Below are 16,676 nucleotides of genomic sequence, written 5' to 3' on the forward strand. Positions count from 1 at the left end.
CCAACTGATCAAAATTTTGTACTTCCTGACTGAATGTAAAAAAAAACAGGCATTATTGGGGAGGAATTCCTACCTTAAAAAAGCAAACTTGAAGTGCAACACTGTACAAAATAATTAGCCTTTACTCCAAAGTATCAATATCACAAAAAGCCAGGAAGAGGAAAGACTGAGCAAATGCACACAGTGCAGGCTAAAGAAGCGTGATGGTGAAATGCAACACAGGATCCTAGGCTAGACAGAAAAAAACAGGATCCTGGGCTAGACAGAAAAAAAAAAATTAAAATGGCAAAGCACTGGGCCAGTTGGTAAAATGGGAACAGGGGGTTAGAATTAGATGATAGTTTTCTATCAGTGCTAAATTGTAGATTTTGCTGAGTACATGGTACCATGTCTGCAAATGCTAAATGATTCAGTAGGAAAGCAACATATACAAGCTATGTATCATACAGTATAGTGTGATAAATAGTCAAATATTAACAACTGAAGACGTTGGAAACTTTCTTTACTATTCCTATTACATGTTGGTAAAAACATTTCAAAATGGGTAGCAAATAAATATCTGGTTCAGTAACAAATGCATTGAAAAAATATCTTAGAGACTCAGTAAGTAAGATTGTAAAATTAAAAGCATTCAAATTTTTAAAATTCATAAAAATATAAAAGTAAAAAATCATCATCATTATACACATTTCAGCTTCAGCTTATATTTTAAGCATCATACTACCCTAAAGGTAATTTATATTTCATCTTTTCTTCCTACATTTGGGCTAATGACTTCTTAGAAAAAAATAACAAAATACATACAAGTTTTAAATGTAAAACAAGTGCATACAAATTGCAAAAACTATCTGAGGAAACCTTAAAAGTTGTGAGTGTTCCTTTTATTTTAAAACATGCATAAAGGATACTAAAAATCAGACCGTTTCAGTTTTGCTCTCAAAGGACCTAATGACATAAGCCAATGTGGGACTTTCTCTTTCTTGGTCAGGTTTCCTACGTCAAAGCCATTGACATTTGGATGGCAGTCTGCCTCCTTTTTGTGTTTTCAGCACTTCTGGAGTACGCAGCTGTCAATTTTGTGTCAAGGCAACACAAAGAACTTCTGCGACTTCGACGAAAGAGAAAGAACAAGGTAAATGATTTGGTGGAAGAGCATTTTTTGCGGAAAAGTGATGTTTTGTATTTGATGGAGGGTACAGGCAGGATATTGGGACTGGGAACTAAATGACAACGTATTTCTTTATTTTGGTCCAGTTAAAACTTTAAGTATCAGAGTAGCTTCAGGGAGCAAATGCTGAGACCTGGCTCTACTTTAACAGGATATCTGATAGGATAAGAGCTTTATCAACCTCTCTAACGTACTTCTAGGAATGTTATTTTGGCATCAGTGAAAGAAATGAATCCTTAACTTGCAATGCTAGTAGTTCTAATGTTTTACTTGATATGTCATAGATATAACTATTAACATTGTTTCTCTTCCTGAACTAATTCCTTTGTTTCCGTAGAACATTACTTATTAATATCATGATTGTAAGTTCATGCAAGACTACATGGTCTCTTTCATGCATATTTCCATGTTTTCACACTGTTCAGAAATACCATAGAATACACAGTCAAATACTAGCAACTGCCTTAGTGTCATCTGACAAAAGAAAATGTATTTAGAGCTTTAGAAAACCTGAAAAATTGTAGAAGTAGCCTTCTAACTGGATTTGCAGGCCCAGAACGGGTTGCTTCCTTCTATTAAGTACTGTAATGGTATCGCTGTCTACAGCCTCATGGTTCTGAGACTACTTCCTCCGCTTTTTTTTTTTTTTTTTTTTTTTTTTTTTTTCCAGTACCGGGAATCAAACTCACGATCTTGCACTTGCCAGGCAGGAACTGTGCCACTGAGCTAAATCCTCAGCCCCTCTCCGCTTTTCTATAAGACAGTTTCTTCACAAAAAATCTCCAGCAAATTTATGTCTTCTAATGTTAATGTGTCAATTGACATTTTAAATGCAAGTGAAATTTTAAACAAAATAATGTCACTTCGTTAACTTTTTCCCTTCCGTTATTCACCTTACGATGTATCGATCATGTGGTACAGGCCCTAGAACTGAGAAGTATGGGGCATATGGTACACAGATATTGGGGACGGTCTGGGAGTTCAGACATACTCTATACCCTCCAGTCACTGTGTCCACTAGAGAAAATAATGACGCTCACTGTGCTTCTCCCTTTTTGCAAAATTAGCCTTATCAAGATGTCTGCTTATTTAGCTCATCACATGTACTAGTGAAATAAAAGTATCTGATACTCTATACTCTTTAGCTTTTAGAAAGACAGAAAGATGAGTTTTCCCCATGACTGGTATTCTGGGAAAATGTAGAAATGCAATAACAGTAGTATCTTATTTTCTCATCACTACTTGAAAAATTCAGGAAGCAAATGTCATCAATGTAACAAAGTTTTGATACAGAGGAAAGTGAGCCAGTTAAATTTCAGTTCATATCTTGCATATGTGAAAGTCTATTAAGTGATACATACATATGTTACAATGTTATATGTGATTAAAATCAATTATGTAATTATATTTAAGTATATATGACTTGACTCTGGTTTTTCAACCCCTCTTGGTTCACTTTACCTTCCCACAGACAGAAGCTTTTGCATTGGAGAAGTTTTACCGTTTCTCAGACACGGTAAATTGACTTTCTTAACTCTACATCCAGGAATGTGATCATCAGTAAAAAGCAGACAGCATATCCTGCACCTAGGCAGTGTTTGGTGGGGAAACACACCCCTTTCACGTGTAAAGCCAAGCAAATACCTTTCCCCTCAGCTAAGAAGGAGATTCCTTTTTTCTAAGAGCTCTGTTCTTGTCTTCATTCATTAGTGGGGTGTTTAAATATTTTTCATTATTTCACTGGTCAACATGACTGTATATTTTTTTTCCAAGAGGAATGTCATGAATCTTGTAGTAATCTCCACAGAAGACACAGTCATATACCTGGAAAAATTTATTTTAAAAATTAGTTGCAACCTTATTTATACAATAAATTCTAAAATCAAAGCACAAGTGACCTAAAAATAAGGCCAACAAATTTTGTACAGTGTACCTTTAAAACAGATTTTTAATTTTTAAATATATTGAAGCTATTTATAGCAAATAAACTTCTTAATATTGATAGTAGCATCCTTTAAAATTTTCAAATTAAAAAGAACCACAAAGAATATGTTCATGTGTGTGGCTAAATATTTAGAAAACTAATTTAATGTATAGTATATAGGTCCATGGATGATTTGACAGGAAGCCCCTAATACAACATGCATAATTAAATTTAAATCTACCAAAGCCAGAGATTTGAACTGGGAAATTAATCATCCAGTTTAAGAAAATAAAATTTCTGAGGTAAAATAATTCTGCTGTATGACCCAGTTAGGAGTCCCTTCCATGAGCTGATCTGCATAACAGATGATCTAGACCCAGTGTTACTTTAAAATATTCATTTTTCTTTTACTACGTATCACTTAAACTGTCCCTCAGATTTTGTCATTGTAAAATAATTTCACACGATCTCTTTGCCCTTACCTGATTATCTTAGCTATAAATTTCTATTTTCATAATTAAATATAGTGTTTGTGATACATACTCATACAATAAACACACACACACATATATATATGCTAGACTACATAGTAGAGAAGAGAGAGAAAAAATCTATCTCTTTAGAAGACAAACGTAACAGTTAATAGTTACAGAAACTGTACAATTAAGATATAGTCTATTAGTTGTTGCTTTACAGAGAACTCTGATGAAAAGTCAGGCTTACTGCATGGATAATTAATTTTAAAAAAGGAATATGACAGTGCAAATATATTTGCTAAAAGGTACATAAATTTCATTTACTTTTTTAACTGAAAAGATTAGGCAAATCTTGGGATGGTTATTTTGATTTGATGGAAAGTATTTTCCTCAACTAACAATCTTATGGGCTCATCAAACTCATCATGATTTTACTATATATATTTTGTTTCAAGATAATCTGAAAAATCTAAATCTTAAACCAGCATAGTCAAAATGAGACTAGTAAAAGCTGAAATTATGCTTTTTGTTTTCATGAATACTGGTTGACATTAACTTTCTTCAGTACTCCACTTGGGCAAAATAGACAAAATAAACAAAATTGCCTTATTATACACAACGGTCACACAAGGAGACCTTATATTATGCAAATAGTATTCCTAGAAAAGTTCTAACTTGACTCAGCATTGACTTAGGCCTTATATAAAATGTTGATACTTTACTTTGTCCTGCTGAAGTATCAGAGGATCCTAAGTCTATTGTGAAAGAACAGAAGTTCGCTGTTGTATTCAGATTTCCCCACCCTACACTGTTGTAGCCTGCTGTGTGCTGATTATCCACTGCGCCATCTCATGGATGCTATTCTCAGTGCTGTGTGTTAGTGTGTGCATGATGTGAAAGTATTCTGGCCAGAAGTTACTATCCTTATAGATCATCACTTGACCCTGGAGACTTACAAAGCCAGCAAATTATTTCTGAACATTGTATTTGTCGAGTGAGATGGATGAAATGGGATTGCCTTAATGCATTTCATGTAGCTTCTTCCACATCACAGCATAATAATGCAATGGTTTTCTGAAGGAAAACACATTCACACGCTTCTCTAGTAATTCTTCTTCCTGCCTAATATCATTTAGTAATTATTATCTGTATATGACAATGCAATAGGAATGGACCATTAGCTCTGATTTGGAACATAATGACCAAATTTGTGCCTTGTTAGGTATGATGGTTATCTTTTTTAATAAAAATGTATTGTTGATTACCAGTAGTAATTAGAATTATTTGTATATTCGTATGCTGTATTACTCAAAACAACTTCTAAGGATAACAGCTAAACAACTTTTCTATCTTGTACATCTTGTGAGCTCTATATTCTTAGAACAAATATACACATATACCAGGTTGGTTGAAAGGTTGTAGCTAAAAGCAATATGCATCTGTATACATAAAATTATTTAATAATCTTTCCATTCTAGTTCAGTTTATGCTATCTTCTAATGCTAAAATATCCTTTAAAGATAAAATATTTCTACCAAATTTTCTGATAAATACCTGAGAAAAACTAGTCTTCCAATAATTTAGACTCAAATGAAATTCTATTTGAATGACTCATATCACTAGCTTAAATTGTATTCTCATGTAAAACAAAATTGTAAGATTATAACTATTTCCTGCAAAGCACTATCTAGGTTTTATGTTAAACAGAGCTATTCCTTAGAACAATTATATCCTTTGAGATATCTGTTTAGAGTAATAATATTCAATAAAGTAGCATAATTTCAATTTTTTTTTCTTTCTTTTTTTTTTTTTGTACTGGAAATCAAACTCAGGACCTTAGGCTTGCCAGGCAGGCACTTGTACCACTGAGCTATATCCCTAGCCCTTCTAATCTCAATTTAAAATCAAATGCATTACAGTGACTTCCGTCTCAAAGTTAACAGTTCAGCTTTTTTACATCTGCCACTGATAATTTAGTATCACACTACTCCATCATTATGAGTTGACGCTACAAGAACCTAACATTTTGTGCTAGAAATATATAGATTTTTGAGTTCCGTTGATTTCTCATTCATTCTTTAAAATATTTTTATTATACTTTCATGGCACTTAACCAAAAATTCATCTTTTGAAACTTGCACTTTACCCTTTATTAATCTCCAAAACATTTCTGAATCTAATTTCAACATGTCAATCATTAACTTGGCTAATTTGTAGCTAACATAGAAATCATTTATAATAAATGTAAAATTCTTCTGAAGCTATATTTCAAATGATTTTGTATTTAAAAATTGATTTGCAAATGTAAAATAGTTTTAACCTCATCTATAACTGTATTCTTTCAATAATTCTATTTTTAAACAATATAGAAATTTGTATAAATGTATGAAATCAATATTTTAAAATAGTATATTAAAAAATAACTTTTAAGTAGTTTATATTTTTCATCTGATATCAGACTTTTTGAAATGGTGAGCATTTATCCCCTCAAATAAGTCATCGTTAATTTTATTAGCAGCGTTTAAAAATCCATACACTTTGAAATCATATAAATGGAAATTGACTATTCAGTTCTCTGTCTCTGTTACATTCCCACTTGACAATAAAATAATAGAAACAATTTTAAACAAAATCTTTGCAGTAATCTATTTAACATCTTAATTATATAAAAAATTCCTCAAAAGTATGTACTAAGGGAGAAACATTAGGATGAATATTATATATTTTACCCTGTTACCTCTTGCAATTGACTTAATCTATACTGTGTGCTATATTATGTGCTTAATGTTTTGTGACTACTCAGTGACAGTTTTACACCTGTACCACTCATACACGGGTACGGCTTTTGTTGGTGGTTCTTCATTTGGATAGGATATTAGTTCTTATCTCACATGTGTGTCAATGTATTATTTTGATGATAGAAGTAAAACAGTTCTACTGAAAAACTATACCTATACTTTTTATTTTGTCTGTTTACATCTCTAATTGTAGGATGCATTAAAATGAATCAATGTTAGGCATAATCCTGTCAGTAAAATGAAGAGACACTTAGAAAGTTACACAATGTTGTACTTGAGGTAAATTTAAAGTCCATGTTTATAAAGTGGTAAAATGTTTTCCTATTTGAAAACCTGTACATAACTAAATGGCTTTTGCATTTTTCATTGTCTACCATTCTAAATTGCCTCTTGATAATTTAAACCATGTCTTTAATTTTTCTATCAATCATGTTATTTAGCCCACTTTTAGTTCATTTGATTGAATCTTTATTACTACCTATATTTAGACCTATGAAATGCTTTAATTTTATGAGCTTAGGATATTGGCTAACACAGTGTCTTCCAGTCAAAAGATTTTGATAATTTTTTTAAAATTTCTTGCTTTTTTGGCATTCAATTCATTTTAATTTAAGGTGAAGACATACACAGAAATTTGAAGTATCCCACAGGAATATTTGACAACTAATAGAAAAATATGCCTCTATATCTAAGCATGCATAAATATAATTATATAACTAGGTTATTCAAAGTACAATTAGGTCAGTAATAAAATAATTTAATATACCTTCTAATTTATTGATATAGTAATCAGCTAGGAAAGATTCACTGTTTATTACTTAGGAGCAGTACATCAAAGAAATACCAATACTCCAATCATCAAAAAAAATCAAAATCGCTTCCTACTTTAGTGACCCAGGGACCTGTACTGTCTTTATTCCCTGACCACTTCAGGAAGCAGATCTGGCACTGTCAAGAGCCTGGTCACTGCCTGCCAACAGAACTGCGATCCTATTTCTGAATGAGCTCTTACATGACTCCACACACATCATCTCATGGATATAGTAAAATATATTTTCTGTTTCATGAAACATTTATAGTACTAAAGACTCCTTGATTGCATAAATTACATCTGTAAGTCGAGGGAGGTGAAGCAATCTTTGGGATTTTTACGCTCTGACTTAACATTTCAGTGTGACAGTGCTCAAATCCAGCGTTCCTTGGGGAACAGGCAACAGAGGAGGCCTGTCCCACATAATACTTTAATGCCAGTTTGGTTATTATGAGTTTAAAACATCTGATAGTAAAATTATTAAATATATATTGTGAAATATATATCTTCCCAAATTGTGAAATATGTATTTTTCCAAGGTCCATTTCCTAGGGTAGCTCTTGAACAGAATTTTCAAAGGACAAGTTGTTATTAGCATTTTTCTTTCATATTATACTTTATTCAGTTTCCTTAATAATAACTATTATAATCAAATTATTAATTCCATTGCAACAATTTGAGGGTCTGGTCACGTATTTCATGTATATTCTCTCAACCTATACAAACTTACTTAGTAGTAAAATAATATGTTCCTGGTGTAAGCAACTAAGATTCAGTAAGTTAAATTGCTAAATCAAGGCTATCTAGACTTCTGAAAATAAATGAGGAAGCCATGAAATTGCTTACTTGTAACAAATATTTACATTTTAAATTAAAATCTTAAATTAGACTAACATCTGATTTTATACTCATACTTTGTAATTATGACCATACATAATTGTTGAAAAGTATTTCCTATAATACACATATTTTTCTAATTCAAATACCACATTTATTAATTTTTAGGGTATAAACGCTCTTTGACACCTTATTTTCTACCACTGCCAGAAAATAAATAAACAGAATATTTTGAAGATAATTTTATTGAGATTAAAAGCTTTCTTTTCTTCAAATCCAAGATTAGGAGGAAAACTACTGGTCATAGATTTGTTAGTGAAACCATACTCCAAGTGCTTTTGAAAACAATAACACACTACCTCAAATTGGGAAATATATATTTTTCAAAGGTCCATTTCCTGAGATAGGCTAGCTCGTAAACAGAATTTTCAAAGGACAAAGACATAGGTATATCCTTACTTATAGTTGTGAGATGAGATTTAGAAACAGAAATTATGTAAAACTGAAACAGCACAAAAGTCACTGCAGAATACTTTCTTCACAAACACATATTTAAAATGTAAATTTGTAAGTGCTACAGGAGCACAAAACATGTTGCATTGCTACAAATCCAAGCTGACTGAGTTAGCAGAATTTTGCCTCTTAGAAATTTCTGTTTCTAAAATGTCACTGTGTACTGTAGTCACCAGAGTTTGTTGGGAATGCAGATCCCTGTGACAACCTAAATGCTCAAGAGTAATAATCAGGTGAGACCCAGAACCTTGATTTCTTCAACCTCTTTCCGTGATTCTGGACAGATGTTAGCTGTGGACCACATTTTAAGAAACATTGCTGTGCCTAAGCTATCATTATTGCGTACATAGAGAAGGCTCTTATTTTACATCTGTTCCAGGCTTTCATGCTGGACTAATGTTGCATAAAAGTGATTAAATTTGAATTATTCAAATGTTTTATGCTCTATTAAAAGGAATATCCAAATGTTAACTATCCTTATTCAGTATAGTACTATAGCTTTGGTTAAATGTTTGATAAGGCAACCTATTTATGAGACAGAAAGAACGTTGAAGTTCATATATCATTTACTTAGTTTTATAGAAGGGTAAAAGGCAGGAAAGACAGACGATACAGCATCTTCATCTATTGGCAGGCCTCAGCACTGCTAAATAAGTAAGACTTTTGTCCCTCACCACTTAGAGCTTGAATGAAATTTCAAAAACACCTAGATAGAGGATCCAAAACAACAATAGGTCCTTCAACTAGAATGTGGAAATGGTATCACAGACCCCGAACAGTTATACCAGATAACCCCAAGGTAAACTTGTGAAGTGGGAAAGACAGTAGTATCGCAGCATTGCACCCTAGCTCTACCTGTCTACCGTCCAAAACCAGAACTTTTCTCAGGCATTCTTCCTTGCTGTCACTCAGACACACACGTCCTACATACAGATCCAGCCAGGCTTCCATGTCCTTGTGATGTCATTTCTAGTTCATAAGTACTTTAACTGTCTGTCCACTTTCTACTTAAACCACCACTCTCTGGTTGGATGGGATATAGTATGTCTTTCCTATGTTTTGCTCTTTGGCTCATTTTATGCACTGCCACATTATTGATCTATTATAAAGGGCCCAAACTGATGTAAAAATACTTCTTCTGTGACCTTTGTTACATTGTAGCCAACGCTCAAAATGGATGTCAATTTCTGCCAAAATCCTCTGAATCCTCCAGGAACCATAAGTAAAGACCTCAAGTATTTCATCTGCCAGCTGTATCTTAGCACTTGTTTTCAAGAGATTCAACCCAGCCAGGTGTGGTGGTGCACACCACCTGTAAAGCCAGCACTTGGGAGGCTGAGGCAGGAAGATCACTATGAGTTCAAGACCAGCCTGAACTACATAGCAAGACCCTGCCTCAGAAAGAAAACAAAAAGATTTATCCCAAAAGCAATTTTCAAACATCATTTCTCTTGTTATTTAAGGCAAGCTCTCACCAAATAAACAGCCTTACTTGGTGCCAAAGGAATATGTCATAGTTCTGTGTATTACTGTGCAGCCTAAACACCAATATGGCTATGCCCACGGCCAGTCCAATCAAATTCTAAGGTTCCAGAGGAACAGAGTGTGTTATTGTGTACATTCGCCCTTCTTTTCCTTTCTAATTTAATCTGTTTTCTAGTCACCTTATACAGTGAGGCCAACAGAAGTCCAAAATGCACAAATGATTTAAAATGCTTCATGTTGCTTTTTTCCCAGTAGAATCCAGAAGAGACAGAAGTTTGGCCTTTCATGTTTGTGAATTGTGTATAGTGGTCTCAAACCAGGTTATTCCAAGATATTCCCGTCTCAGGCCAGACAGTGGACCAATGTGGCTTGGCCCTGAATCTTACGTACGTTAACTGGCTACCCTTAACTAATCACGTTTGCCAACACTGTCTCCAAATTCTCCCTTTCTGCTCACAGAGAGCTATCATCTATCATTATACAAATATCAGTTTACCTCTGAGTGTTCTGCACTGAACTGATTTTCCTCAGGTTGTACCAGCATAATGCAGAAGGGCAGAAAGGAAGAGTATAATTGTGTCTGCTCCACTCAAAGACACTTTGCTTAACATTTTAAAACTGGAATTGAAAAGAAAACATGAGAAACATCAGTCAAATCTATCAGATCACCTCTGCCTCCTCTGTCATGCTGAAACTGTGTCCAGGATGGTGGGTGCCATTGGCGGAATTTTTTACTTCACACAAATATTCAACCATCAGCCTGAAAGATCTATCTAGATTTTAAAAATGTGTATATTAGTAAGGATCTATCTAGTTTCCACATTGACCAGACAGGGTCTCCTAGAGAGAAATGATGAAGATTAGCCCTTCTGCCTCTACAAGTTTTTCATCAGAGCTGAGAGTTTCCATTTTCTTCCTGCACTTTTATACTGCTTAATATTTACTACAGATAAAAGATTAGGTGTTTATAAAGGCTCTCATTTTAATACAGCCAATTAAAACTTGCCTGAGGAATGATTTACCAAAGATTAGTTTTAAGGCTAGAAATGGCAAGGTCTTTCCTTTGTGTCTCACCATACCATTAGCCTGAGGCAATGCTACCTGCAGCACGTAACACACTCTATTCTCCTACATACAGTTTTTGGTAAAGCCATGATACCTGTTATCATAGCTAATCGCTTTGCCTCCTTCCCTGTCCTACCAGCTTCTCTTTCTTTCCTCACATTACAATTTTATTCCCTAAAAATTTTATCATATTTTACACTGATATCCAATAATCTCAAAAAATGTTTACTAATCTTTGTGATTCAATTTCAACTATATTACAACCTCAGAGTCCTCTCAAAACAAACAATAAGATGGTCTTCAGGTCAGTCTTTTTCAGTTCCAAATACTTTTACTGACGAAGTAAATTTAGCAACCTGTGTCAGTGTCTTTTGTTCCCATTCCTCACTGGCACCGCTGGATTTAACTTCTGAGATGAAAGGAACAGATCTAACAAGGCTCCTAAGGGGAGGCAGCTGCTGGAATCAAAACAGACTTCCTACCTCCCAGCTGGCCATAAGTGTGCCAGGAAATTGCTCACAGGAATCCTGGTCATTTTCACTGTGTTCTTTTTGTGCCTTAGCAGACACCTGAGGAGAACTAATATATTTACCTCTGGTCATCAGTTTTCCTTGGAGTAGACTAAATTTTCTTCCAATAAGTGAAACCCAGCGTGGCTGCTGCAAGCGTGAATCTGACCATGAATATGTTTGCCCTCCTACTTTCCCACAAGAAGGGCCACATACCTGAGGGACTCCTGTGCCCACAGTTTGTGTACCAGAGTTTAGGTGAAAGTACATTGTTTGGGTCAGTTAATCTCTGTTCATTGTATAGCCAGCCTGGGTTTGCTAGTACACATAACACATCAGCTTTTCTAAACAGTCATTCCAGCTGGGCACCTGTAATCCCAACACTCTTGGGAAGCTGAATCAGGAGGATCACCAGTATGAGGACAACCTGGGCAACACTACTGCCATGCTACAACATCCAAAAATATATTCTTAGCTCCTAGCTCAATTAATCTAAAGATTCCAGAAAGCATGGATTGCCTAGAGATCTGCCCACACTTCTCTGCAAAGTGAACCAGGTCCGTTGTACTTGACTTGCTTCATCCAACTAGGTAGCTACTAGCCACACATGGCTACTGAGAATCAGGAAAGTCAAGTCGACGGACAGAAAATGCCTACCAGATTTCAAGGACTTGGCAGGAAATAACATGTGTAAACTACCTCCACTCCTATTTTGAACAAATGTTGAAATAATACTTTGGACATATGAAGTTGGATTTTTAAAATTAAAATTAGTTTCACCTGTTTCTTACAACTTGTGGAAATGTAAGATTTTCAATTATGCATCTTTCATTTGTGGCTCACATATTTTTCCAGGATGGCACTGCACTGAAGATACTAGTTTCTAGTGTCTTTTGCCCAGAGTTCCTCAGAAGGATGACACGAAGTTTAAATGTAATGACTTTTCAAGTCCCAACTGGGCTTCTGTCTTTATTTTGAGCTCAAGCCGTGCAGCTGCTTTGTTTGCTATTTGTCTTCCCTCCACATGATTTCAGCTTCATGAGGACTGATTAACTAACAGGGCATGGGAATTAATTCCTTCATGAGCCACTTTCTCCTGAATTTTTTCTCTCTGACCACCCACTTGACACTCCAGCAGGGGACAAATCTATGTTATCCAGATTCCAGTGGCAAGATTTATTTCGTTATGTTCTGCAGTTCTTACTACCTCTAATCTAGCATAGGTGAGCATCAGAGTCTTGTCAACTGTCACCCAAAACTTTTGGCCAAAAGGATTCTAAAGCCTGACCAGCTTTTGTCCCCACTTCTGAGACCTAGGACTCAAATTGTCACTCAGAGTCTTGAAATGCCAAAAGGTTTTAACTTAGGATTAAATTTATTCAGCTCTAGAGGAGGATGTGATACAGAAAGCCAATCAGGGCTACAATGTCTTCATTGCATGGGAGGCGTGGAAGTTTCCCAAGAGCACCGCTTCTTTCCCCTCACCCACAGGACACGCAGGCACTAACGTCAAGCTGTGTGCAATTGCCTGGACACGGGGAAGTCAAAGCCTTTGCTTTGAGCTAAATGTGTATACTGTCCAGACACACGGGTCAAAGACCTACTGGTCTCTGTGCAACTCCACTAAGTCCCCTTGCAAGTGCAGCCCTTCCCCAGGCAGACTCCAATTCCCCTTAGCTTAACTCTGTTGTCTTCAAAGAAATGATGCCATAGCAATCAGAGGTCATCCTAACAGTCCTGTAGCGGCCTAGGCTTCATGTTAACTCTTTACACACAGTCAGTTATATAGAAAGACACAACTGTGAAAATTTTACTTGCTTACTATATGTGTTCATTTTAAATGGATTCTCTCCATTTCGAGACAAGCAGTTGTGATGTCTAAGGGCTTTAAAGTAAGTTCTCCAGAACAAAATGGTTAGAAAGGTAGTCAATGGATTTCACTTCATCAACACAGAAAGAGGAAGGCTGAACTTAAAATTTTGGTATGAATTTTCCAACTACTTCAACTAACACAGCAACAGCTGTAAATGCTGTTATCTTTTATCCTATTTTTTAAGATGGAATTTTAAACACGAGTTGATACAGTATAAAATTCTATATTATAGGGCAATATTCAGCTGATTTGCACACTAAATAGTACAAATTGCCAAGCTGATCTACATTTTCTTTCTGCAGCACAAACACCATCATGATTTTTTCAATTATAACCATCCCATGTTGGCACTTAGATAACAATAGATTAATCTCTAGTATACCCACTTTTACTCAAGACACAGAAAATGTCAATGTGATAAATAAGTTTGCCATAAAATGTTCATGAAAGCCAAAGACACAGCAGTCTAAATGAACAGGCTTATCAAAGAATATTGGAAGCTCTATTTCCAATTTTTGCCAAATTACAACAGCAGTCACATGTGATTTGGAACGGCAGCTCTATTTTCAGGTAATTTTCATTTTCAACTCATTTCAGTCTTTTTTCCTCAAATTTCAATTGATTATGGATACCTTCTGATTGAAATGTTTTTCAATCATTGTATGGTTTGGTTTTTTCAGGTGGAATTACTTTACATTCATAATTTTTTAAAAAGCTATTTTATGTATCACTGAATCTTCTTTGGTCATTTTCTCACTTTTTTAGAATCTGTAACAGTAACTTTCCACTTTCATACTTACCGTATACTGCTCATTTCACAGCTATTGTCACAGACCTTAAGTAATTTTCACACTTGGGTCAATTATTTTCATGTTCTATGTTACTAACAAATAATACTAGAATAGGAGAGATATAACTTTATAAAATATATTATTATCTTTAAGCTTTCAATTTTAGGATCAAGTATACCCTTTTCACTGGTAGCTATTTACTGTCACATTTTAAATAAATGCTTTAAATTTTTTACTAATGAATTCCATTATAAACTTTTAAATGTCCCGTATCACTAATATAAGCATATCTTATTATATACTAATTAAATAATTGTTTTTTAAGACTTTTTTATTCATGTGTATGGAAAATTCTCATTCATTTTTCATCATTTAAAAGTAATTATACCTTTTAGAAGAACATAACATAGTAAATAATAAGTTTATGTTTTGAATATGAAATAAACTCTAATTTCAATTTTGACCAAACCAAAAAGTAACTATACGTAGATGAGAACATATAGGTCTTTCAAAAGGGTTAGTGTAAACAGGAGTAGCATAAAGTAAGAATAACAAAAACCAAGGAATGTTATTGTGCTCGACTGCGTTTTCTAAGGAAGTAACTTCGAATTGTAGGAAACAAGCATTAAAAGCTTGTCTCTATGATAAAGAAAAATTCAGGCAACAATCCTTGTATTTTTCCCCTGTGACATGTACAAATGTACATTTAGACAAGTAATGTGAAAAACATCCAGCATATGAACACATGCGATACAATATCCCAATAGCTTTTTTTCTTTTAATTCTTTATTTAGCTATTCAACCAGTATGTAGACAATATCGAACTTTAGATGTCCATTAAAACATACCTTTCAAGAGATTTTATTTATTAATGGAACATCTATATGATGCAATAGGATAAATAAAACTTCAAAGGGAATAAAGCAACTCATCCACAGATGTTTCAGTTACCTTTCCTTTTATTAGTATAAATATATATCATGATAAAACTTAAACTATGGTTCCAAAATGCCTGCTATGCATGTCCTATTCCATTACTAAAATGTTCTCTTGCATTTTCTTTGACAGGATGACGAGGTGAGAGAAAGTCAGTTCAGCTTCACAGCCTATGGAATGGGTCCATGCCTGCAAGCAAAAGATGGTGTGACTCCAAAGGGCCCGAACCATGCCGTCCAGGTAATGCCAAAGAGCCCTGATGAAATGAGAAAGGTCTTTATTGACCGGGCCAAGAAGATTGACACCATCTCCAGAGCCTGCTTCCCATTAGCTTTTCTGATTTTTAACATTTTTTACTGGGTTATCTATAAAATTCTTAGGCACGAAGATATTCATCAGCAACAAGATTAAGTCTGTGGGGCAATTTAAACACTAACATTCATTTCAAAAGAGTTTCTTTATTATAGGTGCGTGTATGTGTGACTACATATGTGTGTGGTGTGCAAACGGCCATTGTATTACAGTGGCATAAGGGAAAAAGTTGTATCTTGGTTTTCTATGTATACAGATTAAGAAAACATATTACAATTCTTTTCATGGATACCAAATATATATTACGAGAATTCTATTTCATACTGACTCAAAATGTTCTGCTTTTTTTACAGTAAATCATGTAAGTGGAAGCTTATACTGCCAGTATAAACAGTGTATGTTATATCACACAGTAGTAAAGATGAAAATTTGGAATTTCTTGATTTTTAGTTAAGTGATGTTCAATGTTACAAAAGTAAGATTTGCACAGTAAATTTTATGAAAAAATAATGAGAAAATGATGAAAATAGTAAAGATCAATAGTTTGAAATATAAAACTATTTTATTATACTGTAGTTACAAAAAAAGGAAAATAATCAGACAGTTCAGTGGAAAATTTTCTCCTATTAATATAGGATTACATGTAGAACACTATAGAACTATCATATATAATAAGAAATATTTTTAAATGGAAGATTGAAGTAAGACTTGTTGTTTAAAATACTAAATTCAGTTGTTTATAATGTTAAATTTCTCTCTGTGGAAAGTTAAAAACAAATGGCTTAAGAGATCATATTATATACAAAAATCTACTTTTCCTAAGCTTTATTTCTCTAGAAATGCAGATGGGAATAATAAAAAAAAATTTAATTTTTAAATTAGTGCTATAGTGATGTATTTTTAATAATTGACAATGGAGATTTCAAACCAGCATCTTCACTTTTGTTAGATTTTTAATAACTGTTCATTCATCTATGTGATTATGTCTAATGTTTTGATACGAGTTAAAAAAGTTCAATAAAACATTCGTATTTTAGCTTAAATGAGACTATAAAATGTCAGGTAATTACATTATCTACAATTTTACAAAATGAATACAATAGAAACAAAAATGGATTAGTGAAAGATTTTTTAAGGATACTAGTTTTCCAAAGAAAGTTATATGGATTCAAACTATC

General features: G+C 34.0%; 1 protein-coding gene across 2 annotated transcripts in view; it reads left to right on the plus strand.

The window, feature by feature from the left end:
- Glra3 (glycine receptor, alpha 3) overlaps positions 1-15,916 on the plus strand; it is a 140,958-nt gene extending 125,042 nt beyond the window's left edge. Inside the window, exons 8-10 of one of the 2 annotated variants that reach the window (XM_005373530.2) lie at positions 989-1,132; positions 2,640-2,684; positions 15,319-15,916. In XM_005373530.2, coding sequence (XP_005373587.1) covers positions 989-1,132; positions 2,640-2,684; positions 15,319-15,597 — 468 coding nt within the window. In that variant the 3' untranslated portion in view covers positions 15,598-15,916. The remainder of the gene's footprint in view (positions 1-988; positions 1,133-2,639; positions 2,685-15,318) is intronic. The other variant, XM_005373531.2, reaches the window with a different exon arrangement.
- The last annotated feature ends 760 nt before the right edge of the window (positions 15,917-16,676 follow it).

The sequence above is a fragment of the Chinchilla lanigera genome, unplaced genomic scaffold, assembly GCF_000276665.1.
Source record: "Chinchilla lanigera isolate Chin_1 unplaced genomic scaffold, ChiLan1.0 scaffold00002, whole genome shotgun sequence".
In the NCBI taxonomy this organism is placed as follows: Eukaryota; Metazoa; Chordata; class Mammalia; order Rodentia; family Chinchillidae; genus Chinchilla; species Chinchilla lanigera.